The sequence below is a fragment of the Rhinichthys klamathensis genome, unplaced genomic scaffold, assembly GCF_029890125.1.
Source record: "Rhinichthys klamathensis goyatoka isolate OS25496 unplaced genomic scaffold, OSU_Roscu_1.1 h1tg000119l_1, whole genome shotgun sequence".
Lineage (NCBI taxonomy): Eukaryota > Metazoa > Chordata > Actinopteri > Cypriniformes > Leuciscidae > Rhinichthys > Rhinichthys klamathensis.
Window position 1 is genome coordinate 1,379,944 of NW_026606656.1, and position 24,380 is coordinate 1,404,323.

The following is a 24,380-nucleotide window of genomic DNA, read 5'->3' on the forward strand; positions in this document are numbered from 1 at the left end:
TGCTGAAATGTGTGTTGTCACTTTTGTGAGAATGTATTCTCAACAGACTCGCTGGTTGAAAACAGTTTAGTTTTTAGTTAGTTTAGAAAACATTAGGAATACATTTATTACAAACGTTTTTCAACAGAATGATGGAATATGTAAATATTGATTGTTTACTGAACTCAAAGAGCCGCACTTTGAAAACACTAATAATCCTCAAAGTAGCTGTTAAGTTGTAAATGTATATGTTGTGGTAATAAAATTACTCATTTTGTCAATATAGCCAATTTGTTTTCAATAAAACTCGCTAATCCGAGATCAAACTTTCCTCCCAGTTCCGAAGTTCCAGCGTGAGTGTGAGTGCGTTGCATGGTTGTCATGGAGACCGGTTTGTTGTGTAGGCGTGAGCTAGCAAGTTAGCTGTACTCATTTTCGGCTAAACGAAGTTTCTGGATTTCTGACTTTAGAGGTAAATAAAAATGATCAGTTCCTTCTAAAAGTAAATTGAGTGACTTCTTACGGACATATTTTTCGGTGAGCAGTAAGAGCAGGTATGGAGAAATCTGATGTGATAAATTTCAGCTCTCTTGAAAAAGAGCTACAAACGGCGCTGGAAGCGGACAGGAAATATCAGAGGGAAAATGATGCCAAATTTCGTGCTTTGAACCAAAATGTCGCCAGCTATGAAGAATTCAGGTGCGTTGCTGACTTGTACTGTGTAATTCACATTTGCTCCCAAAAACGATTACTAATAATTCTTAATGATCTTTACCGGGTAGCTACTGACGGTCTCTCTTGTAACGTTAACAGTTTTTATATTTTAATTGGAAGATTTTATGCTTTGATTTCAGGGACATAGTACTCGCATCTCACTTAAAGCCTCTTGATAGAAAGGACATCTCTGGTGCACCCCGAAAACAGCCGTGGAATCCAATTGCTTTTGAGACAAAGCATGAAAGTGCTTCAACTGAAGAGTTCCAGGTGAGCCTATGATCTAGTATATGTTTTCTTGCATATGAATAAATTGATCATCTAGATGCTAGATCTCACCAAAGATCATTCCTCTTGACTGACTATGACTAGTGCTAACTTTATTCTGTCTTTAGCCGCTGTTATCTGAGATACTGCCAAGAAATGCATCAGAATTCATCCGTGGCTGGCGCAAGTTTGCAGGGAGCTCATTTGAAAAGTACAGTCTGCTTGTGAGTCTGGGAGGCAAGGCTCTGCGGGAAATCTTCAGCACTGAGGTTGGCTTTGGTCTTCTAGGCGAGTTCTTTCTGATTCTGTCACAGTGTCTTAAGTCAGGAGATGAGGAAAAAGTGATTGGAGTGCTGGACGGCCTTTCCAGAACTGGTCGTTTTGGCCTGAACCAGACTCTTCTTAGTAAGGCAGAACAAAACGCCTGTGAGGAACTTTTCCACAAGCTACAAGTTGCAGGAGGAGAATATCATACTTCTAAAGATGATTCTTCTGACACTTCAATGGTTTGTGAGGCCAGTCTGACACATGTGGAGGACGATGAGACTGACATTACAATAAAACTTAAAGGGTTAATGGGGAAATATGGTATCCAAAACTAGTTTATATTGAAAACTCCATTGTTGTTTGTTTTTGTTTATTGGTACTTTACACCAGCGGAAATATGTTAAAAGAAGTGTTGGCCATTTGTTTTTGGGCCATCTGCCCATTATTACTTTCAGCCTATGAGGCTCCTGAGGATAAGAAGGACATTTTTGCCAGCAGGGCCTGTCCTGCATTTCTTGTCTTTGACACTGCGGCCTTCATAGCCGATATGACCATTGAACTTCCTTGTCACTGCAAACCAGAGGAGACTCATTCAGTGGTATGGTACTATCAAAAACAAATAGGCTCCATGAACACTAAGGTCCTCACAGACTTTGAAGGCACTATGGTGGTGGAATCATCCAAAGTTGGCAGAGGGTCAGATCTCCACAGTCGCTTTTCCATCCGTTTGTTTAGCCTTCTGATCTTCAGGGTCCAGAAAGCTGACTCAGGGCACTATATCTGTGGCACGGCCTCTGGTGAATTCTTCTACGGCTACGATGTTGATGTCCAGGAGGTCCATCAAGTTTTATTTCCCTTGAATGTCAAACAGAGAACTCAAGTACAAGAAGCAAAGCCTGTCAGAATGAAAACGGAAATGTTTCAAGTGTTCACCAGCTACTGGTCATGGTCTAAATGTGACCGCTGTGACATCCTGGGGGAGCAGACGCGTGTGGGATTTTGTTATGTCAAAAGCATTTACCTCCATGTACGTTATCAGCATGAATCGGACGCAGCGGCTTCCTGTGGTTCCTCAGCCGTTCCCAAACAGTTTGGACTTTCAGGCAGTAGCTACGGAGCCGAGCTTGAGGTGAGGAACTGTCACACCATCTGCCCTCCGAAACCTACAACATCTCCAGAGAGACGAGCTCTGCTGAAGTTCCTCCAGGATGATGATCAAGCTTCTTCGGGTGTCACCATCCACTACCACAACCACCCCACAGGCTCTGATCTGGTCTTGACCTGTCCTGGCGCCAAACCCCAGTACGCTGTGGCCTGGGATAAAGGCTCAGCACCTCTTTACCGCTCTCAGTATATGGAGGGTTTGAATAAGACTTCTCGCATCTTCATTGACACCGGTCACCACCTACACTTCAGGCCTTTGCGGTTGAAAGATAAAGGCTTCTATTTCTGCTGGCTCCAAGGAGAGCTGGCTGCAGAGATCAGACTGGGGGTGTATCTCCGCTTGGGACGTTTGCGTCAAATCTCTGATCCGGAGTCTGTCTATGCACTACAGCTTATACTTGCTTGCTACACTGGCATTACAGCTATGTTTCTCTTCACTATCTTAGTCAGATTTATTTGGCAGATAAGCAAGGAAGATATATTTGCAGATATTAACAGAACTTGAATTTGCAGCAATTATACTGATGTATGTTTACTGTGAAGTGCAATGTGAAATTTAATAAATATGCTGCTTAATGATCTTTCTGAATATGATTTTTTAAAATGTGTTTGTTCTTTAACATACTGAGATGGAGGATAACTAAATCAATATGTACTTTTGTGTAAATGTTTAAATTACCTATTATTTTATTCTCAGACATGATACAGAAACATTACATACTGAACAATGAGGGTCCTAAAGTTATATATAATGTTTTTTTGTATTACACACACATACATATATATTATTTTAGAATTCCAGAAGTTTTAAAGTATATATATATAATATATATATATTTGCTCACAATTTCTACACAATAAAGATTTTAAAGATCTGCATACCTAGGAAAAATAATATTTATTATTATTAATTCACATTACTTTTCAATGTCTAAAAATCTACTGTTTTACATGGTTAAAAAGTGCTATACATGGTTAATGTCACTGTCACAAATTTTCTAATGATTTGTAACCTAGAAATGCAAGTAATTCATTTTACAATATAAGTTTTTTATTATTATTATTAGCCCATGTAAAGGTTTCTTTTATTTTCTGGTTTAAATAAACCGTGGGGCTATGACCAAATTTGCCCAAACTGATTTTGGGTTTCATGACTCTTAAGCCTTGTCTGTGAAACTGGAGTTTTCAATGCTGTGTCTATTCTTCTCATAGTTCACTTTTATAGACACATGGTAACAATCGATACAATCGCTAGAGGGCGTGTTTTCACCATGACAGTAGCATAGACAGTAAAGCAGGAATGAAACCGCAGAATTATGTGTACTGTAGTATGCTAGTATGTTTCTTGAACTAGTCACTTTAGCTGCTAAAGTATTGCTTGCTGTTTTAAATGTATAAATGGGGTTTAAATATAAAATGGCATTCAAAGCTCCTCGTTTCCACATGCTTGCACACCCCATGAGCAGCAGATATGTGCTTGCAGCATCAAAGGAGAACTTCTGATGACAGAGGAAGGCAGTGGCGGATGGGGTCTGACTGACAGATATCAGTAAGCTGCTGTCGCACGGAGGTTTCCGGAGTTGTTCTTCAACGGTCTATCATTCCACCGCGCAATGAAGGATCAAAACTACGGCGAAGAAGTTGCTAAAATACTTGAGGATGCCCCCTCTGCTCGCAAAGCACTTTTAGACAACTACAACAATTTACACGAAGTAGCGAAGTATTGCGAGAGCAACTACCTGCAGGTAAGATGCTGACACAAGATTCAATTTGAGACTGTTAAAAATGACGAGACGTGTCATTTACAAAAACAACAATTTAACTTAATTTAATGAATGCAATTTAACGTTTTAATAGCATACTTAAGTGACAATTATTATAAGTGTAAGGGACATATAATGCGCTGGTTTTCCACAGTTTTTCTGTTTAAAACGCGCTTACAGAGAGCGTTGCGCTCGCGTCTTTTGCAGCGTCTCGCGCATGACAATGTGTTCTTAAAACGTGGCGCTGAAGTAAATAGAAATTCAACTTTAAAAAGGCGTTACAATATCTTGCGCTTTTTCACAATTCCTCTGCATGATAAAATTGTATAGTATTTATTTTCCTGAGGAGTGTTTGGAGTCCCTCAGTATCTAGGCTACTCATACTGACTTTCCCACTTTGTACAACTGGTAACAGATTGAAGCAGATTAAAACGGTGGAACTTTTACTTTTACATGCTTATACTATTTATTTAAAAGGTTGCTCAATATAAATGTGCATGTTCTTGTAATTCAGGCAGGAAGGAACACATACGAGTGAGAAGATGAAGCAATCTGTCGTCTTCCTTACAGTAGACCAAATCTGACTCCCCACAAAGAGTATACAACTTGTAATCACCTGTCAGCGGTCTCACTCAGAGACGGAAATTGCTTAATAAACTAATAATGTCTAAAAATCTAAAAATGCAAAAAGGTTTGTGTGAGTTGTAGGATTAAGCCTTAAAGTATAAATAATATAATTGGCACAGTATAAAATCAATAGAAGTCAATGACAAAAGAACAGAAAATGAAAGTAGCCTAACTGAATTTAGCTACAAACGCACTTGTATACAAAAAATGTGTTCCCTTTTTTTTTTTTGTGACAGTATGTAAAATGAGATCATGTATTGCATGCAACACAATGACGGCTAGTTATAAAGTACATTAAGACAAAGTAAAATGAACCTGTTTGAAGCATGTCATGTCTGTTTAACGCATGTTTCTACCTCTGCATGCAGTCTGGAAATGACACCAGCAAAGCTCTGGAGGAAACCAAGGCCTTCACTGCTCAGTCTTTGGCTAGTGTGGCTTATCAGATCAGCTCTCTGGCCACCAATGTGCTCAAGCTTCTGGATGCACAGACCCTGCAGCTCCGCAAGATAGAGTCCTCCGTCAACCAGATCGGACAGGTATCGGCCTCTCTTTCTTTTAGGGAGACTGGAATATACAGTCGAATATTTTGAGATACTTCAGAACATGTTTGTTATTTTGATCATATGATCACGATACAGTCATTATAATCAGTGTAAAGCAGTTAAGTCCTATCATGCTGACTCTATGAACTTTGTCGGCTCCACAATGTCGATTTTCATTTCCTAAAAAAATGGAAGTTGCGCATGTGCTGGTTCCTTACTTCTCTTAGTAATTATATATGGGTACAAGGTTTGGTCTCTAAACTGTGATAACTTTACCTACTCAGCTGCTCACTTTCAATTCAGAAATGTATATTATCTTATTGAAATGTAAAGAAATGCAGTTGAATTTCATCAGTTCAATACAAGTTTTTGCAAAACATCAATTCTGATACATATTTGTTTCCCAATATTTCTCTAAACATCAATATGTCAAAACAATTACCTCTGTACATCAACTCATATATCACCACAAAATGTTTATCACATCCACAGAATACTTATTGTCATTCATAAATATTGTAATTTAAATCTATTCCATCATAGTCCATAAAATGAAAAATAAAAATTAAATGAATGTTTTTGTTTGTTCCTGGAAAAACCCTATATGTTGTAGACGTAGTTATGATAACGTTTATGGGTCATTTATATAGAAAATTATTATGTTTTATTAAAAAACTATATTTACAGCATTTATATTAATTTCTTTACATTTACATGACTTATATTCAGTTTAAAATTGCAATTTTTCATCATGTTTTGATTCTCAATTTAAATTCAGTAATTGAATTGAATTCAAAAAGTACTCTCAATAAAATTCAGTTATACACAATCCTGCTGATAAGACTTTTAAATGATTATGATTGTTATAGCCCTGAGATCTGTCAGGACCACTATCGTCAAATACAATTGACAATTAGCATACAGTTTGGATTGGTGGTGTGGTTCCGTTCTGGGCGAGAACTCCCTGCGCATCCATGCATCCTAGCATGGATAAGAGCAGGGAGAGCAGCAATAACCCCCCTTCGGGTAAACAGAACAGAACCAACATGAATGTATTGCAGATATCATTAATTCAAGATTTTAAAGTACAACATAATTCGAGAATTTATTCTGATTCAAGGGGAATCGGAATGCCAAATGCTGACTGGGCGAGAGGAGGAGCTGGGGATGGAGGAGCGTAATTCGCTCCTGAGAAAAGCGATAGCTGCTGATAATACTGAAGGAGCTTATATATGTATACAGTGATAGGCGTTGTATTCCTATAGGTAGAAGTGGATCAGCTGAGAGTTAATGCGAGCTTGACTGCCGTGTCCTGAACTGAACATGAATCTGTGAATGGTTTCAAAAAGGGTTTCTCTGTTATTATTGCTTGGCAAAAATGGTAATAACATGCTTGATTGCAAAACCCCTCTTGGTCTCTTGGTGAAGGAGGATTTCCTACTGTAAAGTGGCGAGGGCTGTTGTAGAAATGTCCCAAAGCTCAGTGTAGGTAGTCACTTTTTGGGGCCCCCTGTCTCCCGGGTGATAATACTCCATGCCACCAGGGCCCCCCTTGCCCCTCGATTCCCTTGGCTCCTCTCACTGCGGCACGGCAGCATTCCAGTGCGCTCCGTGCCCAGCCTGCCTAACCAGGTCACCTGAGGCAGGGCTGAGAGGGGGTGAGCCAGATCCCAGACTTGGAATGAAAGGGCCACTGTTCTCTCGCTCAGAAGCAAAGTTTGAACGCTGATTGATGTTCTCTATTGTCTGCCCTGTGCCCAAGAAGAGCTGTAACAAGCAGGCCTGGAGTACCAATACTGATCCTTCACCCTATATGAGTGCCCACAGACAGAGGAAAGCCAGATTGGCGTATTTCAGGAAGAATCTAATGTCTTAGCGAGGCTTCCAGTTCCTCCTACATCACAGACTAAACCTTTACTGTGGGGATTGAGTGGGTTGGAACAGCCTAAACAGCAATAAGATTTAGGCTGTGGTGGATGTAATTAGATTATGCTCACGGTTATATTCTTTATATAGTCCTGTTGACAGTGTTATTTTAGTATTGTGTACTATTATAATATTTATTACTATTTTGAATAAGCTTTTATATTTTCCAGTAATTTTAGTAATTTTGTTATGATCTTTTGTAATTTTTATTTTATTTCAGTTTTAGTAATTTTAGCACTTCAACTTATTTTATTTCAGTTAGCTACCAAGGTAACATCACTCATTTTTCTTTAGGTTTTTCAGCTTTATTTCAAACAACAATTTTTTTTTGAAGGGTTTTAGGTTTAGATAACAATGCCCGTAGAATGGGCAGATGTAACATTAAAGGACAATTCCGGCGCAAAATGAACTTAGGGGTTAATAACACATAGGTACCGTGTCGACTGTTCTCTGGGATGTGTTTTCATGGTGTACCCAGTTTTAGCTTGAACCACTGATAAGCTTATAACGCTAGTATATAGGTTTTACGTTTCACAAACGTAATTCCTATCGACCAGCTCACTTAGCACAACGTTCGTGGTTCAGCTGGTCGAGACTGTTTTCCAAAGATGGCTCCTGCCTGTATACGCAAAGTTTACTGTCATTATAAAGTATCTTCTTATTAAACGTACACATACAAAGTTCTTAATGCTTCGGTTTGCATGTAGGGACCCTCATTATGCTACCGTGTTAGTGTGGGGCTATTTTGAGCCTTGTTAGTGGTATTAACTAGCGATTTATTTTTTATAAGCTAATCTGTGGTTCGAGCTAAAACTGGGTACATTCGATATCCATGAAAACATATCCCAGAGAACGATCGACTCGGTACCCATGTGTTATTAACCCCTAGGTTCATTTTGCGCCGGAATTGTCCTTCAATAGCTAATTGCTTTGTGAACTAATACATGATTAATAAAATGAGTGAAGAAAATTGGTTACACTTTATTTTAAGGTGTCATTGTTATAGTGTAATTACATATTTAAGTACTGAGTAATATTATTTAACAACATGTAGGCTGCTTACCAAAGGGTTAGGATAGGATTAGGGTTTGTAATAATTACTGGTATTACTATAGTAACTACATGTAACATATGTAAAAAGGACACTGTAAAATAAAGTGTTACCAAAATATTACATTTAATATTAGTTAATAAATTAATAAAAAATAAATGGGTTACACAGTGTTTTAAAAAATGTTTTTCATGTTTAATATTAATCATATTAAACATGTCGATAGGAGTGTATCAGCAACAGCAACAACAAAATCTGACTGCATAATGCAGCAATAACCAATCAGAATCAAGATTTCCCAGGGTGCGGTTTAATGAGTGATATTGTAGCATGTCGATTGTGAAGATTTCTACATTTTAATACCAAAACGTTGTCTTGGAGGAGAATTCCAGGTGTCACTTTTCCCAATCTCTCTGCTTGTACACAGACAGTGGACATGCACAGGGAGAAGGTGGCCCGCAGAGAGATTGGCGCTTTCACAGTTGCCAAGAGGGTTTCACGCAGTCATAAGATTGTCCCCCCTGCAAAAAATAAAGAAGCCACGCTCAAGTACTCCCGCACTCCCATCTCTTTCTCCAGCCTGGACTCTGTTGGCCATGGCGTGAAGGTGAGCACACACAATCTCATGAAGTGGGTACAGAGGTATACAGTGTGTTACAGAAAGTTAATTATCAAGACAACCAACCAGAATCTGCCTTAGTGCTTAAATATGCATTTGCCTTGAATAGTTTCAGTGTTTGGGGGGAAACAATTGTGTAATGTAAAAGGAAATATATTAAGTAAAATGTTGCGTGCTGTGTAAATAACAATGTTAACCCAGGGTGTACAATTGTACAGTGTGGAACACTTGTCTATTCAGTATTATTTTCTAACCTATGGTAAAGTATAAATAGTGTGACACATGGAACAACATAAGCCAGGATTACAAGTGTTACAATGATAAATGGTGTCAAGAATCTTTAAGATATAACATTTAGCTGTTTCAGCATGTAACTTTTCATTTCTTCCCTTCATAACAGTTCGAAATAAAAATCAAAATGGTAAAAAAATAGAGTATCTCTTCGTGTCACACACTTGACCACATCCTGTTATAAAGCAGTTTGTCTGACAAATTAACAGTGCACACCAACTCAGAGCAAAGGCACATTCAGATTACTCTCTTTTCCTACCTCCTTTACACTCCTCTTTCCCTCAAACACAAACACACATTTGGCTACCAGCCACTAAGCAGCGTGGGAAAAGCAGCTAGAGTCTTTAATTGGTGCTACTCATGCTAAGCTAGCTCATTGATACCCTGCTAGGTCTGTATAGCATTTAGCAGACTTTCACAGGAATGCACTTGCCACAGAAGACTGGTGAAGCACATCCATATTTAGAAAGTCTAGCACGTTAGCACACACACCAAGTCTTACACTGGGCATATACTCATAAGCACAAACACACATTTTTATACTTGCAGAAGGTAGTTTTTCATTTGAGATGTTATTGTTTTAATCATACATTTATTATAAGCACTAAGCTTGGGATCAGTACGTTGTTGTTGTTGTTGTTTTCAGCAAGGGTGCATTAAATTATGGTGTATCATGGTTTCCACAAAAATATTAGTTTTCAACATTGATATTAAAAAATCAGCATTATTACATATTAGGGTTACTGGGGGGTTTATCATATAAATTAAGCCTTGGTGACCAGAAGAGACTTATTAAAAAAAAAAGAAAAAAAATCTTGCTGACCCAAATTTTTGGACAGTAGTATAAATAAATATAATTATATTTATGTACCTCATATTTCACCTGTAAAGCTAAAGTGAGTTCTGTGCTACTAGCATCATCGAAAAGAATTACAGAAATATGATATGTTTTCAAACTGGTTTCCCTAAAGCAGAGACTAAAGTCCCCTATTGGAATATTAAGAGAACCAGATAGATAATGCTAATAGAAAAGGAGTCAGGGTGGTCAGGTAGATTGTTTTTGTTTTGATATTATAATTAAGTTCAATCTACAAACTGCTAATCATCAGATTTGTTGTTTTCAGGATTCTGGCCAACCACAGTTAAAAACAGCTACCATGACACGGAGCGGCAGCACGCTGAGGTACATCTGTTTGACATGTTAGGGCCTGCCCTGTTCCTGTGATTTTAGTATTATTTAAATACTATTATAGAATTTATTTATAATTTGAATTTGCTTTTATTTAAATATTTTCAGTTTTCATTTTAATTTTAGTTTAAGTTTTATCAAGTGTGTAATGTGGATTTGTAATTTTTAGGATTTAAAATATATATATATATATATATATATATTTCTATTTAGCTTTAATTTATTTTTATTTCAGTTTTAGTAATTTTAGTACTTCAGCTTATTTTAATTCAGTTAGTTGCCAGGTAAAACATTTCTCATTTTCATTTTTTAAGTTTTTCATCCAAGATTTGTATTTTATTTAAGCTTTATTTCAATTAAAGCTGCAGTTCGTAGCTTTTTTGGGTTAAAAATTATCCCATATAAATTTTTGAGCAAATACATAACCAGCCAGTGGTCAAAACTATCTGCTTGCCGTAGCTCGATTCAAAACGGTAAGCTTGTAATAATGTTTTTAATTCCAGTGGTACTGGTGGATTTCCGCGGGAGATTCGAGCATGTCTTTGCGTCGTTACGTCACATCTGTACACATAAAGAAGGAGTCTCGGCTAGTAGGCTATATTGCGTGTGAGGATGCTGGAGGTGGAGATTTATAGCCTTTTCTCACAGCACTTGATATAATTAAACTTATTAATTTGATGGCGGATCCAGAAAGGTTCAAACGACAATCACCAGTGACAACAGATTCACACGTTGTAAAATGCAAAAGACTTCTTTCGGACTTCGGAGTGGCTACTGAAAAAAAGAGACCAGCAACCGGCCCATGTGAAAACAAGGATAAATATCGGAAGGGCAGTAAATGTAGTCATGCATTGCTGATGTTGAACATTAACTATTTGAGAACAAAGTATAATTTGCACTGTTTTACGTGATATGATAAGCGATTGTTAGATTTAATCAGCACGATTTACTGCAATGATTTTTTTTTCTTAGTTGGTCAGAACCAGAACAAAAGTGGATGTTTCTTACTTGTTCAGATGCCATTTTCCGGTGAAAATTCTTAAGTTGGTCATACTTTAAAAAATAATAATCTGTGATTCTGAATGCCAGTATCCACACTGACAGCCACACATTCTCCTCAAACATTGGATTCATCCGCGCTGTGCCATGTCAAGACACAACTCACATAAAGTTGATAATTCCGCGAATAACTGCAATTGCAGATTTCGAACAGAGATGGCGACAAAGAGAAAAAACTGCGGACTGCAGCTTTAATGAAAACAATTCTTAATAACAAGAATTACAGCATGTGCTTTAAAGGAACACTCCGACTTTTTGGGACTTTAGCTTATTCACCTTATCCCCCAGAGTTAGATAAGTCCATACATACCTTTTTCATCTCCGTGCGTGCTAAGTCTGTTTGACACACCCGCCGCTAGCCTAGCTTAGCACAAAGACTGGATGTAAATGGTTGCAGCTAGCATACTAATCCAAATAAGTGACAAAATAATGCAAACATTTTCCTATTTACATGTTGTGATTTGTACAGTCACAGAGTGTACAAAAAACAAAGTCACATGAGACACAGACATATTTTAACCGTATAAATACTGGGAACTATATTCTCTGAAGGCGAAGCACTGCTACTTGGGCGGAGTGATAACGGTTATCACTCCGCCCAAGTAGTTCCCAGTATTTATACGGTTAAAATATGTCTGTGTCTCATGTGACTTCGTTTTTTGTACACTCTGTGACTATACAAATCACAACATGTAAATAGGAAAATGTTTGCGTTATTTTGTCACTTATTTGGATTAGTATGCTAGCTGCAACCATTTACATCCAGTCTTTGTGCTAAGCTAGGCTAGCGGTGGGTGTGTCAAACAGACTTATAGCACGCACGGAGATGAAAAAGGTATGTATGGACTTATCTAACTCTGGGGGATAAGGTGAATAGGCTAAAGTCCCAAAAAGTTGGAATGTTCCTTTAAGGGATTCTGTGACCATTACAAAGTGTCAGGCTATTTTTTTTAGCATCTTGTGCCATGAGTGCTGTGATGCTGTTTAATTTTAAAAACATTTCTCGAGGAATTTTCATTCTGTTATGCAGTATCTACCAGTTTTTTGATCACCAGTATGCATCCTGTGTGAGAATGCCATTTACATTTATTCATTCTCTGCTTGATCTCCTGACATGCCCACATGACCGCAGCCACCCTAATACAAACTATCATGCTAGTCATCACATCTCCTTTTATTCTGGTTTAGATTCTCCACGAAAATGTCTCTGTTGTTCATAAAAAATTAAATTCTGATGAAATCATATATACTCATACGAACCCCTCATTCTCAGGCCTCTGTTCCTCTTCTTTCTCAGTTAGAGGGCCTTTCTCCAGGAAGTGATTTTAGTTTTGTTCTACCCACTTCCCCTCTTTGCACTGCCTGAAAGCAACAAGGCTTGCATTGTGGTAGCATTAGTTTCTCAGCACGAGCTCATGAGACATGCACGTGTCTTTTTAGTGGCTTTCTGCATAAAATACAGAAGTACGTGTCTAATATTAACTATTTGACAGCTCAGTATGTGTTTCTGTGTGTGTGTTCATCAAGTCGAGGCAGCCGTCCTCCAGAGCCTGTCCAGTGTCCTGTGGCGCCCACTCTGTCTCATGGAGCGTCCCTCACCTCACTTAATGACAAGTCTATCGCGTAAGAGCACATAGAGTGTTTTATCATTCCTGGTTATAATCCTAACGTCACATCTGTATCAGTTTTCATACCTGGATTTCTCCGGTCACCGCAGGTCGAGCTTTGGTAAAGCCGTGCCGCCCCCTGTAGTGCCCAGCTGGCCCACCAGCCCTGATGGTGACATCATCAGCACGCTGCTGGATGAAGGACCACCCCCACTGATGGAGGCAGAGGGTGAAAAGGATCACGGGCAGAAGACTGATCAACCTCCACCTCCACCTCCTCCCCTTGACTGTACCGACATCCCCCCACCTCCACCCATGCCTGCTTCAGTCAATACATCTGATCCCAGCACCCTGATAACCACACCACCACCTCCTCCACCAGCTCCACCTCTTGAAACAGGTTAGTTTGTGCTGATTGACAGATCAATCAACATTGCAGGACATTCAAAGTTTTCAGGAGGTTACGCCATATGCCATCTAGATGTGACATGATAAAGCAAGGAGCAATACATTTGTTGTCCTAACCAGACGCCTCACATACAATACCAGTCAAAAGTTTCAGGTCGGTAGGATCTTTTTGGTTTACAATAAGGTTCCATTTGTTAACGGTACTACCGGTAGTTAACTACATTAGTTAAAATGTACTATCAATGAAAAATACTTCTAAAGCATTTATTAATCTTAGGTAATGTTAATTTCAACATTTACTGATACATTATTAAAATCAAAAGTTGTATCTGTTAACAGACATGAGTTAACATGAACTAACAACGAACCGTTATTATACTGTAATAAGTTACTCATTGTTAGTCAATGTCAGTTAATGCTAGTGGAAACTAATGGGAAGATTCTTATTCTCACCAAGGCTCCATTTATTTGAACAAAATTCAGTACAAACAGTAATATTGTGAAATATTATTACAATTTCAAATAACTGTTTTCTATTTGAATATATTTTTTAAAATGTAATTTATTCCTGTGATGCAAAGCTGAATTTTCAGCATCATTACTCCAGTCTTCAGTGTCACATGATCCTTCAGAAATCATTCTAATATGATGATTTGATGCTCAAGATACGTTTATTATTCAAATCAATGTTGAAAACAGTTGTGCTGCTTGATATTTTTGTGGAAACAAAAGGATTTGTAATTTTTCAGGATACTTTGATGAATAGAAAGTTCAAAAGAACAGCATTTATTTGAAATATAAATATTTTGTAACATTAATAACTCAATTTAATGTGTCCTTGCTGAAAAAAATGATTAGTTTCTTTCAAAAAATCTTACTGACCCCAAACTTTAGAAGGGTAGTGTAACTGTGCATTAAACATTAAATATGATCTGATGTTTGTGTTTGTGTCACGTTCCTCAGCTGTTTCATGTTCAGTGTAGACAGACTGGTTAGGACTTGAGCTGCGAGTGGAAGAACTTACACTTAAAAACCTGTGATTTACTAGACTAACCTACATATTCTTAAATAAAACATCTAAAAACATCTATAAGTATGCATGTGTGTAGTAAAAATACACTCCGGTCAGGAAGCATATATGGATGCTGCTGCAGTGGAGCCAGAGGAAAATAATCCAATGACAAAAGTTTAAAAATAGAAAGTTCTATAGTATAATAGAATTGAATAAAGAAATGTTTTGTCTAGTGGCCGAGGAGAATGGATTTCCTCTACCAGAAGCTCCCAGTGACATGCCTCCTCCACCAGCCCCTGATGCCCTTGATCTTCCAACCCCACCGCCTCTGCCTGATGATGAGAACTTTGAAGGTACAAAAATGTCCAAATCAAAGCATATGTTTGTTCAAACGTGGTATTTTGTTTTGTGTGATGCTTTGTGTCTCGCTTCAAAATGCTTTGAATGATTACATGTTTGCTTTCAGTTACAGCCAGCCTTTGCTCTTAATCTTGGTGTTGCTGTTATTTGTTTCTGTGAGCTTTTACACTCGATGCTCTTATTTTCACACTTGTCTCTCTCTTCTCACTCAGCTCCGCGTTCTCGCCGGTCACGAGTGCGACGCCATCCTCCTAGCTCTCGCTCTCTCTCTCTGAGGGTCCGCATGGGCCCCAGCGCTCGCTCGCTGTACACACGCTCGCTTTTTCTGCCCTCTGCTCAATCACGTAAGGCCCCGCTCATTCCTAAGACCTGAGTCATTACAGTTCTTTGGTAGTTCCTCCTTTTGATGCCAAAACTGTTGATACGATATACCAAAAACATGCGACATTTCAAATAATCTTTTAGTTAAAATCGAATCACTCTTATTATCTGGCCCTTGAAAACATCTCTAATCTGTTCATATTAGTTAAATATTTCATTACACTTCTCTTTATGAACACCTGTCAGTCATGATACCCCCACCCCCTCCATACCCGCCTCCTCTGGCTCCGCCTGCTTCGTTCAGCCCATTGTGCAGGATCCCTGCTCGCCTAGAGCACCTGGGTAAGTGTGGCGCATTGCTGTCTGATGCTCTTCTCTTCCTTAATATTTGCAACTTCCCTCTGTCTGCTCTTCAGCGAGCCAAGCCAGCATATAATTTGACTTCGTATCACGCCATTCTGGCATGCAACAGGATCTACACTCGATCTACATCCTCAATGAAGTTAGATCTCTCTTTTGAAAACTCAAATGAGTCTGGTGATTTTAAAGGGATAGTTCAGCCAAAAAAATGAACATTCTGTCATCATTTGCTCACTATGTTAATCCAAGCCTGTATGATTTTTAGCTCCAAAAAGGACAAAAAGGCATGATAGAAGTAATCCATGCAATATATGCACTATAGTGTTGTTAAAATAAAATATAAATATTACATGAATAACTTCCATTTATTTTAAGTAATAAAAACACTAAAACTGAAATAAAAAAATTCAAATATAAATACTTTTTAAAAAAATTACGAAATCACAAAGTTACTAAAACTTAAAATAAAATGAAAACTGAAATGTGAAAATAAAAGATAATTCAAAGTATTAATAATAATGAATAACTATTAATAACACTGGTGCACTATTCCAAGTTATCTGAAGCCATATGATGGATTTTTGTTTTTATCTTTGGTGAACTATTCCTTTATATGTGAAGTGTGTAATTTGTACTGTAAACAAATGGAATTGCAAACATAATTGTTCTTTTCAAACATATGGACCCCGCAGGGATAATGCATTTTTATTATGATTGATTGCCTGTGTGGTCTTCCATGTGTTTGAAGCGGAAAAAAATAATTGTTTTCACAATTTTGTCTGATGTGGCTTGTAGCGCAGAACTCACACACTTGTGTTTTCTATATGTGTTAACATTGTGTGTCGATGCACATTCAGACCTTGAGATTCCAGCACCGCCCCCATCTCCACCAGTAGATGGTTTTGACAACTATGAGGATATGCCCCCTTTACCACCCCCTATTGATTACGACATATCTGCACCAGCCGACTATTTGGAGAAAGGTAAGCTTAATGTTGACTAATTTTAGTCAAACTAATTTTTTTTAGAGCGCTAAAGAATTTGCATTGTTAATCAGTATCATAATAGCAAGACTTTGATATTTCGTAATTAGGTGACTAAAATTGACATTTTAGGTTTCTGAGATAATTTTGTACTGACCAGTGGTGGACAGTAACTTAATTAAAATGTTCAAGAATCTGTGCTTTATCTGAGTATTTTTATTTTAAAGTCCCCCTGTGGTGAAAATCCACTATTTAACGTTGTTTATATGTCTATGTGGTGTTTTTAATATGCTTTAAGACAAACCATGTGCAAATTCAAGTCAACACCATTGCCGAGTATTTTTTCTTTAAAACTGCAGTGAACCAAAGACAGTCTCAAAAACGCGGTTTGAAACTGCTGGTGTTTCTGACGTCACAGACTACCTTGTAAGCAATCACGTCAATTTGTGTGATCGTCAACGAGTGGATCTCTAAGCTGGTGGGAGTGACTGGGGGCGGGGCTAATTAGCATATTTATAGAACCGCATAGACTAAATGAGGCAAGGGTGTAGAGTTACATTCCAGCTGTTTTAAGGCATGAGGAATTTTATGTGTCATTTTGGTGATCAAAGAAGAGTTTTAAGGGATACAATTATTGATTACAGGGACTTTAAGAAACATTTACTTTTACTTTACTGCATTGTACATTCCAAGGCATAATATCATACTTTTTACTCCACTATGTTTTGATAAACGTTCCTCGTTATTTTGAACTGAAGAAATCATCACCCACCCCGGTGTCCGATTCGTGAACTAATTCTTTTCAATTAGCCTGTAAAATCGGTTCGCAAATCATACTGTACAATAAATCGGATTGATCCAATTGCATCAGTTGTTCTCGAGTCAACAATTGGATGAATTCACAAATCAGACTCAAAATGAGCCGAGAACGGGAGATCCTCTGGACGTGAGTGCGCATGCGACTGATGGCTCGAAAAGTACGTTTAAAAATTCAAAATTTTAGGATTTATTATTGTAAATGAAAATTAGATTTAGATCACAGCTGTCAGTTGTTTGTGAACTAAATCTGCTGTAAAAGGGCGAGCTGTTTAAGCACATTGTATGAAATGCTTGAATGTGCACATGTCCACATTTGTGTATCACTTTGTCTGAACAGGGAAGGTTTTAGGTGAAAACTAAACAGAACGTTAAAATAACACAAATGAAAGCCCATGCATCTCCCCGCTGCCATAGCAGTTTCAAATGATAGAAAACTGGCATGTTTGCTTAGCTTTTTTCCTAAAATGTTAACATATTTTGCCCTATGTGACGCCTGTTTTCTGATGTGCAGATCAATACATATTAAGTGTCTGCATAACCTTTCTTACTGACTAGTGTTGGCCACTTGACAACTCACAATAAATCATAATGATGTCAAACTGAGCTGTTAACTATTTAAGCTGTTTGTGTGTCTTGTACATTATACCCCCGACCCACACACACACACACGTATTTTGAGTATATAAAAATCATTAATCAGTACTTTGTACAATCAATAATTTTACTGGAGTATTATTTTATTAGTTTTACTCAAGCACCTGATTTGAGTATTTCGTCCACCACTGGTCATTCAGAATGTAAGATATCTACAGGGACTGATTTTCCATTGTAACTCTTTTTCAAGTGGTGGCACTATATACCTACGACACAGACAAGCCAGGTGACCTGCTCTTTCAGGAGGGGGACATCATCTACCTCACCAGCAGGACCGAGGATGGCTGGTGTGAGGGGGTTCTGAATGGAGTAAAGGGTTATTTTCCTGGCAACTATGTGGAGTCCACCGCTTAACTGGCCATAAGAATCCAGAATGTCAGTAAAACAATTATTAGACATACAAGGCATCTTGTATTCGCATTTTATCAAGTAGTGAAACGATTGGCTGTTGAGAGCTGTTGAAATGCTTTTATGCTATGTTGAAGTTTTAGAAAATCCCAACTAACATGCTGACTGATGTTTCCAGCAGAGAGGAGTTTGTGGACATGCAAAGCCTCTCCTATTTTAAAGCGTACTTACATAATGATGATGATAAGGATAATTGATTTCTCAGGACTTTAAGTTATAATCTAAAAGTGCAACATTTTAAGAAACATTTTTTTGTACACTGGTTCACTAAGAAGTAGATAGTGGATGGTTATTTGTTAATTCTGTGAACATATTTGTTTAAATTGTGTTGAGTAAATAATGAAATAATATATTTGTGTAATATAATTTAGTTTTGTAATTGTAAACCTTTATTACTCATGAGATGTTAACATTTTATTGATTCCACAGCAAATGCAGTATTTTCTCAAACATCCCCCCCCCCCCCCCCCCCCCCCCCCCCCAACAATTCAGTAACAATTTCATGAACCAAGTTAGCATTTACAGTCCATAGAATCAATAAACGGTTAACATTAATGTCTGGGAATAAAGTTTAATTTGTTTTATGTCAATTATAACTATCCACTCCTTATACAAATCTGGCTCATAAGCACCAGTAGCCTTATTATTTTCATTTTTTATTCTCTTTTAGACTGTTTCACAATGTTTATTTCAGGTTAATGGAAAAAGTTATTAAACTGTCCAAAGTTTGTCAACCTAAATGTGTTTCTCTTTATTTTCACATAAATAAAAGTAGAAACTCTTGGGATTTGGAGGCATTTGTAGACAGCAAATAATGTTTTGGATGCTGGTCCTCACCAAGCATCTTTGCTGGATTAAATAGTAAGACTTCCTTGTTCAATCTTTGCCAGAAAGTACATGCTGCTTCGCCAGTTGTTCCAAAACAACACAAACCACACTAAAAAAAGGACAAGTTGACTTAATCTGATCATAAACTTCATGCGTAACTGAAAAAAAAAAAAAAGTTATGTGGAATTGTCAAGTTCGCATAACTTAATTTTTTCAATTATGCATAAAGTTTATTTACTTAATAATTTCAAGGCAATGGGTTTCCTCACTTTTAGTCAAGTGGTCACCTTTTACAGTGCAGCCTGGACTTGCAACCTGGAAATTCATGTTAATCTAAGCTTTCATTTTCAACAGGGAGAGACAATATAATGACTGTTCTTTAATGATAAATTGAGGTAAAAAGTGAAAAAGCATCTTCTAATAAACAAAAACAAATAATGAAGAACACTTGCTCGGTGGTGATTCAAATGAATAAAGTGCTGCAAAGACAATGTCCTGCTACAGGAAACAGTCACCATAAAGGTGTTGAAACTTCACTATCAGCGCTATAAACCCTCCCTCAGATAAGACTCAGTCTCAAATCAGAGCAGTGCACACAGTCTCTACATTTTTGCCGTAATCGCCTGTGTTCTTTGAGGTAAGACTTTTATTTGTTTTTCAGTCAGGTGCTTAAAAACCCGCTTGATTTAAGAAATAAATTCACTTACTACATAAATAAAGTGTGTATGATGGTCACCTATGCTTATATCACAGACATGTGACAGGCTTGTATAAATATATTGATCTGTATCCTAATGTTGAGGGCAGAAGTTTTCAACAGTTCAAAACTTTTTTTATATTGTCAAGAGTTTCTTATATTTTGAGATTCTCTGATTCTTTTGATCGCTGGAAATGACAGGTGTTGTCTTAAACACTGCTGGCAGTCAGTGAAAAAAGGAGAAATCAACATGCTTTTAAAGTGTCAGTGGAAGGGTTTCTTGATGGGTGTTGAAGGGGTGTGTAGCACAAAAAAGCGGGACCCTCCTGAGTTGCTGTGGGCCTACAGTTCATTAAATGTAAAGGGGTCTGGGACCAATTTTGTTTTATCTCCCTTGGGACCAATGAGTTGGCCATTCCATAGATAGATGACTTTGATGGCCCTGGCTTACAGTAAATGCCAAATTATGAATGGAAATTGACAATATGTTGTGTTTAAAACTAGTTCTTTAATAAAACAAAACAAAATTTGAACTGTGGATGACTGTGGATGATGACTGAAAAATGATCTTTTACATCTGTCCTCAATACTGAACTAGGACATTTCCGGTTAGCAAGACATCTTGCATCATTGTCTTGACTCATTAGGTTACAAAAGTTTATTATGGTGTTTAAAGACAGTTAAATATTCACACATTCATTGTAAGACATTAAAGATCTAATAGGACCTGGAAAACCTGTATTTTCTTAACATTTAAGTGATATAGCATCCTGTCGTATTACAAATTATATTTTGTGGAATTCCAGAAAAGAATTACAAAAGAAAAAAGTTATTTCTAAGATAAATTAATAGAATTAATGGTGCTAAATGGTTTTTAGTTTGCTTGTTGGCATTTTGAAAGATTAATTTAAAATTGTCCAATAAAAACCCGCCTCTTAAATGTTGGATGAAAGACTGTAATGAATATTAAGCTCTTGCTTCTTTTTCATACCTGTCCAGTCTGCCATAGGATAATGCCTGAGTTACAACAGTTTGCGAAAACCCCACAATGATTTCAATATCCCATGTATATGGCCTATATTGTTGATCACAGACTAATTAAAGCTGTCATCACCAAATGTGATTTATTTCCTTACAGAGTTGCTTCTGAATTGGCAATTTCTTCATTGCCATGGATATGAGTGATCCGTTTATAATATTAAAGTATGTATACCTGCTCTCAATGCTCTCCATAACAAATTGCAGATTGTGATAAAACAGTCTCCGTGTGTCTGTGTGTGTGTCTTTATGTTCTTCTTCAATCTTATATTTTTTCACTTTTTGGAAATTCGTGAAAACGCATTACCAGATTTTTTTTTATCTCATTTGGAGATTGTAAAACTATAACAACATTTCTTATGTACCTGTAGTAGCCTATAAAAATTTACTATGGTTTACTTCCTCATTCCGGAAATGTGAAAATCCATGAGAGTCCATCCTTTCTATAATATGTTCTTTATCATCACCAGCAATGACATCAGCACACATGCTCACTCTCTCTCTCATGCTGTCGTTGTTGTTTCAGGATCTTCGCACCAATCATAACCTTTACCTTTTTGTCAATCTGCTGTACTGGCTTCTGTAAAATCTTCCAGCGGGCCCGTAAGGAGCGCGTGGAGCGCCTGCAGGGTCAAGATCGAGCCGTGGATCATCCGTCTGTGTACGTCATTCCGATCTCTATGTCTGAAGATGAGCTGCACAGGCCGCCGCGCTACAGCACCGTGCAGTTCTACGAGTACGAGCCCCCTCCGGCTTATCACGAGGTAACCGTGGAGATATTGTCGAATATCTACACCATCATTGAATGAATCTTGTCCTGAAATGTTTTTAAAGATAACGAGGATTCAAAATTTATTTTGCAGTTACTGAAGCCTGAAGCCTCCCCTCTGGAACCCCCTCCTGCATATTCAGAATCTGTCTCAAACTCACCCTCACATTCATGAATCATGATCTCACCACCACACACAGTATCTCAAGCACTTGGACCGGTTAAAGGAAAAATAAGAAGCAAAGTGGGATTCTCCTGACTTTTTCCAAGGACTACTACTCATGCTACCTATGCAAAGTGAGGAGGAAAATGTCACAGATGTGATAATCTGTGATTCTGTTGGGATTTTGAACACGTCTTATAGGGTCATGAACCCTCACACAATGAGCGTAAGGAAAAAGTAAAAAAAAAAAATGTATATATGTTTTTAGTTAATATTTATACATTTTGCATATGCTAGCTAAACCTTTTTTGTTGACTTTGTGAAATAAAATGTGTTCATTTATAATAAATGTTGTAAATGGTTGACTTGCTCGGTCAAAATTGTATAATGTAAAATAAAAATAAAATGTTGCTACCAGTTTCTCTCTTTGTCTGTCCATTTATTGATATGCCATTGTGATACTGATAGGTTCATACACTGATCTATTTCCTTATGCGACCTTCTAGGCTCATGAGCCTATCGCAGTTTATTTAGGCCAGAGGCAGGGGAAAGCACTCGCCAATTCATCTAACCAATTCATTGTCAAAATATCCTCAAAATATCATTTTTTTGTCATCACTTCTCGTGCCATGTAATCTATATGTAATTTAATTATTGTCATAATGTTATAAAAGAAGTGTCTGGGTTGTAAATGGAATGGATTTAGGGTTGCAATGGAATGTTTACTGGTACAAAGGTCTACATAGTCCTTGTGCATTATGTCTTAAGTGAGTGGAAACTAAAACATAAAACACGCCCATGTCATAATAGGCTACCATGACTAAAATATTCTCAGAAATGACACTGTTCTGCCATAAAATGTGGAATGTAAGACTCCAGGAAATGGCATGTAGAAACATAAAAACCTAGCTTTTTTTCACATTTCCTTTAGTTTACCGGATAAAATAACTGACATTTAAGTATACTGCATTTACAAAAGGAAGAATGGATTCAGTGAGGCAATTTTATTCATGGCCTCTCTCTGTTTTCTCAGACCCATCGGGTCAATAAAATTAAATGGCTGAAAACTTGACCTGCTGAAAAGAAGGACTTGCTTTCAGACTAAATTATCTTTTCTTAAAGGTGCTCTAAGCGATGCCACGCGGTTTTTAGACCTAAACATTTTTTGTAACATACAGTAAACATCTCCTCACTATCCGCTAGCTGGCTGTCCCTTGAACACACTGTAAAAAAACGCGGTCTCTGTAGACACCCCAGGCTCCACAAACGGCAACAAAAACAAACTGGGCCAACCCGCTCCACGAAACAAAACAAACAGTGTTCCAGCCAATAACCGACTAGAATGATTTGGGGGGTTAGTGCGCGTACACATGAAGGGGGGTGTGCAGGAGAGAGAAGCATGAAGAGGGAAGTTAGAATTATAACTCTTTAAGTTTAATATGGCCGACACACGACTTTCCGATGAACAGAATGCAAAAATGCAAAGAAGAGGGAAAAGGAGAAGGAACGCATGAAGTCCCGAATTGGAAAAGCCTTTGAAAGGTGGCGAGAACTCCGCCAACTCAGGTAGCTCTGTTTTTGCTGGACAGTTGGGTAAATCCAGTTTGGTTTTTCTAAATGGACGATCATGTTCGCCTAACAAACACTAGGATATAATTAGCTAGAACAATGCAGTAAGTGCTAACTTTGGTGAATACAACATTATAGGTTTCTAGCAGCTAACGTTAGCTATCGATCTCTATTGTAAATGATCAAGCAAACTCACGGTAGGGCGACAGTTTGTGTGAATGATTGTTTTCACCAATTGTTTGTTATGAATTTGAATGTTCATTCAGCCCATTGACAACTTTGACTAGATTTGTTTACGACAGAGCCATTGTTTATGCTCACTGGGAAACACGAAGCTAACTTATCTTACTATTATATTGCATCCTTGTATGGGAGCTAAAGTTATTACCTCAGATGGGAAACGTTTTATCGTGTTTTTCTGGTAATGTTTCTCTTTTTCTGCATTATATGAAAGCATTTATCTAAATTGGCGACATTAGGCCTACACCTTGAATGAAGTATCAGTAAAAGTATCAGTGTTGACATATTCTATTCTATCTAATGTTAGCTAGGCCAACAAAATACAAGTTGAAATAGACCGTTATTATACAAGTATAAATTGTCGCTGTTGGGCGGAAACCTTGTATCTCCATATTTCGTCATTTTTATTTGATAATAGCATAAATCAATGCTATATCGGTCACCCCTTACGTCTGTCAATTGACTCTTCCCCAGAACAAGCCAGACATAACGCCTGTCATGATAAAGCCATCCAAATTGAGGGAGAAGCATAGCTCAGAATTTGGATTCAATGGTAACATGACCATGGTAAGCTATGTGTCGAAGAAGGGAAAGGCAGTTGTCCTCCTGAGCACCATGCATGATGAAAAAAAAGTGGATGATAACAGTTAAAAAATCAGAAATGATCCAATACTACAATGTGC

The 24,380-nt window shown here is 37.6% G+C and overlaps 4 protein-coding genes across 6 annotated transcripts; all 4 read left to right on the forward strand.

Moving 5' to 3' along the window:
• Positions 1 to 384: 384 nt before the first annotated feature.
• On the forward strand, positions 385 to 1,562 carry ccdc103 (coiled-coil domain containing 103). Its single transcript, XM_056255188.1, has 3 exons — positions 385 to 678; positions 834 to 963; positions 1,089 to 1,562. Exons 1-3 carry the CDS (start codon positions 536 to 538, stop codon positions 1,560 to 1,562), a joined length of 747 nt encoding a protein of 248 aa, XP_056111163.1. The 5' UTR covers positions 385 to 535.
• Positions 1,563 to 1,624: 62 nt separating this feature from the next.
• Positions 1,625 to 2,971, forward strand: LOC130088420 (Ig-like V-type domain-containing protein FAM187A). The gene has a single exon (XM_056255186.1). It carries the CDS (start codon positions 1,625 to 1,627, stop codon positions 2,894 to 2,896), a length of 1,272 nt encoding a protein of 423 aa, XP_056111161.1. The 3' UTR covers positions 2,897 to 2,971.
• A 776-nt stretch (positions 2,972 to 3,747) lies between these two features.
• Positions 3,748 to 18,400, forward strand: abi3a (ABI family, member 3a). 3 transcript variants are annotated; one of them, XM_056255180.1, is made up of 11 exons: positions 3,748 to 4,136; positions 5,150 to 5,320; positions 8,731 to 8,910; positions 10,338 to 10,396; positions 12,989 to 13,084; positions 13,179 to 13,468; positions 14,722 to 14,841; positions 15,061 to 15,192; positions 15,416 to 15,511; positions 16,387 to 16,512; positions 18,176 to 18,400. In XM_056255180.1, the coding sequence occupies exons 1-11, from the start codon at positions 4,005 to 4,007 to the stop codon at positions 18,337 to 18,339; spliced, it is 1,566 nt and encodes a 521-aa protein (XP_056111155.1). In that variant the 5' UTR covers positions 3,748 to 4,004; the 3' UTR covers positions 18,340 to 18,400. The 3 variants fall into 3 exon arrangements, with proteins under 3 accessions (XP_056111155.1, XP_056111156.1, XP_056111157.1); XM_056255182.1 differs by lacking the exons at positions 3,748 to 4,136; positions 5,150 to 5,320 and adding an exon at positions 7,989 to 8,116; XM_056255181.1 differs by lacking the exons at positions 15,061 to 15,192; positions 15,416 to 15,511 and having other exon boundaries at positions 3,761 to 4,136.
• A 1,194-nt stretch (positions 18,401 to 19,594) lies between these two features.
• On the forward strand, positions 19,595 to 21,943 carry si:dkey-283b1.6 (uncharacterized). The gene is made up of 3 exons (XM_056255197.1): positions 19,595 to 19,858; positions 21,057 to 21,121; positions 21,483 to 21,943. Exons 2-3 carry the CDS (start codon positions 21,090 to 21,092, stop codon positions 21,763 to 21,765), a joined length of 315 nt encoding a protein of 104 aa, XP_056111172.1. The 5' UTR covers positions 19,595 to 19,858; positions 21,057 to 21,089; the 3' UTR covers positions 21,766 to 21,943.
• Positions 21,944 to 24,380: the final 2,437 nt, after the last annotated feature.

Coding starts and splice junctions, on each gene's coding strand:
- LOC130088420 (XM_056255186.1), top strand. CDS start 1,625: ATGTTAAAAGAAGTGTTGGCCATTTGTTTTTGGGCCATCTGCCCATTA.
- si:dkey-283b1.6 (XM_056255197.1), top strand. CDS start 21,090: ATGGATATGAGTGATCCGTTTATAATATTAAA. Junction 21,122..21,482: donor GATCCGTTTATAATATTAAA/GTATGTATACCT, acceptor TTGTTGTTTCAG/GATCTTCGCACCAATCATAA.
- ccdc103 (XM_056255188.1), top strand. CDS start 536: ATGGAGAAATCTGATGTGATAAATTTCAGCTCTCTTGAAAAAGAGCTA. Junction 679..833: donor GCCAGCTATGAAGAATTCAG/GTGCGTTGCTGA, acceptor CTTTGATTTCAG/GGACATAGTACTCGCATCTC. Junction 964..1,088: donor CTTCAACTGAAGAGTTCCAG/GTGAGCCTATGA, acceptor TTCTGTCTTTAG/CCGCTGTTATCTGAGATACT.
- abi3a (XM_056255180.1), top strand. CDS start 4,005: ATGAAGGATCAAAACTACGGCGAAGAAGTTGCTAAAATACTTGAGGAT. Junction 10,397..12,988: donor CGGAGCGGCAGCACGCTGAG/GTACATCTGTTT, acceptor GTGTTCATCAAG/TCGAGGCAGCCGTCCTCCAG. Junction 15,193..15,415: donor TCTGCCCTCTGCTCAATCAC/GTAAGGCCCCGC, acceptor AACACCTGTCAG/TCATGATACCCCCACCCCCT.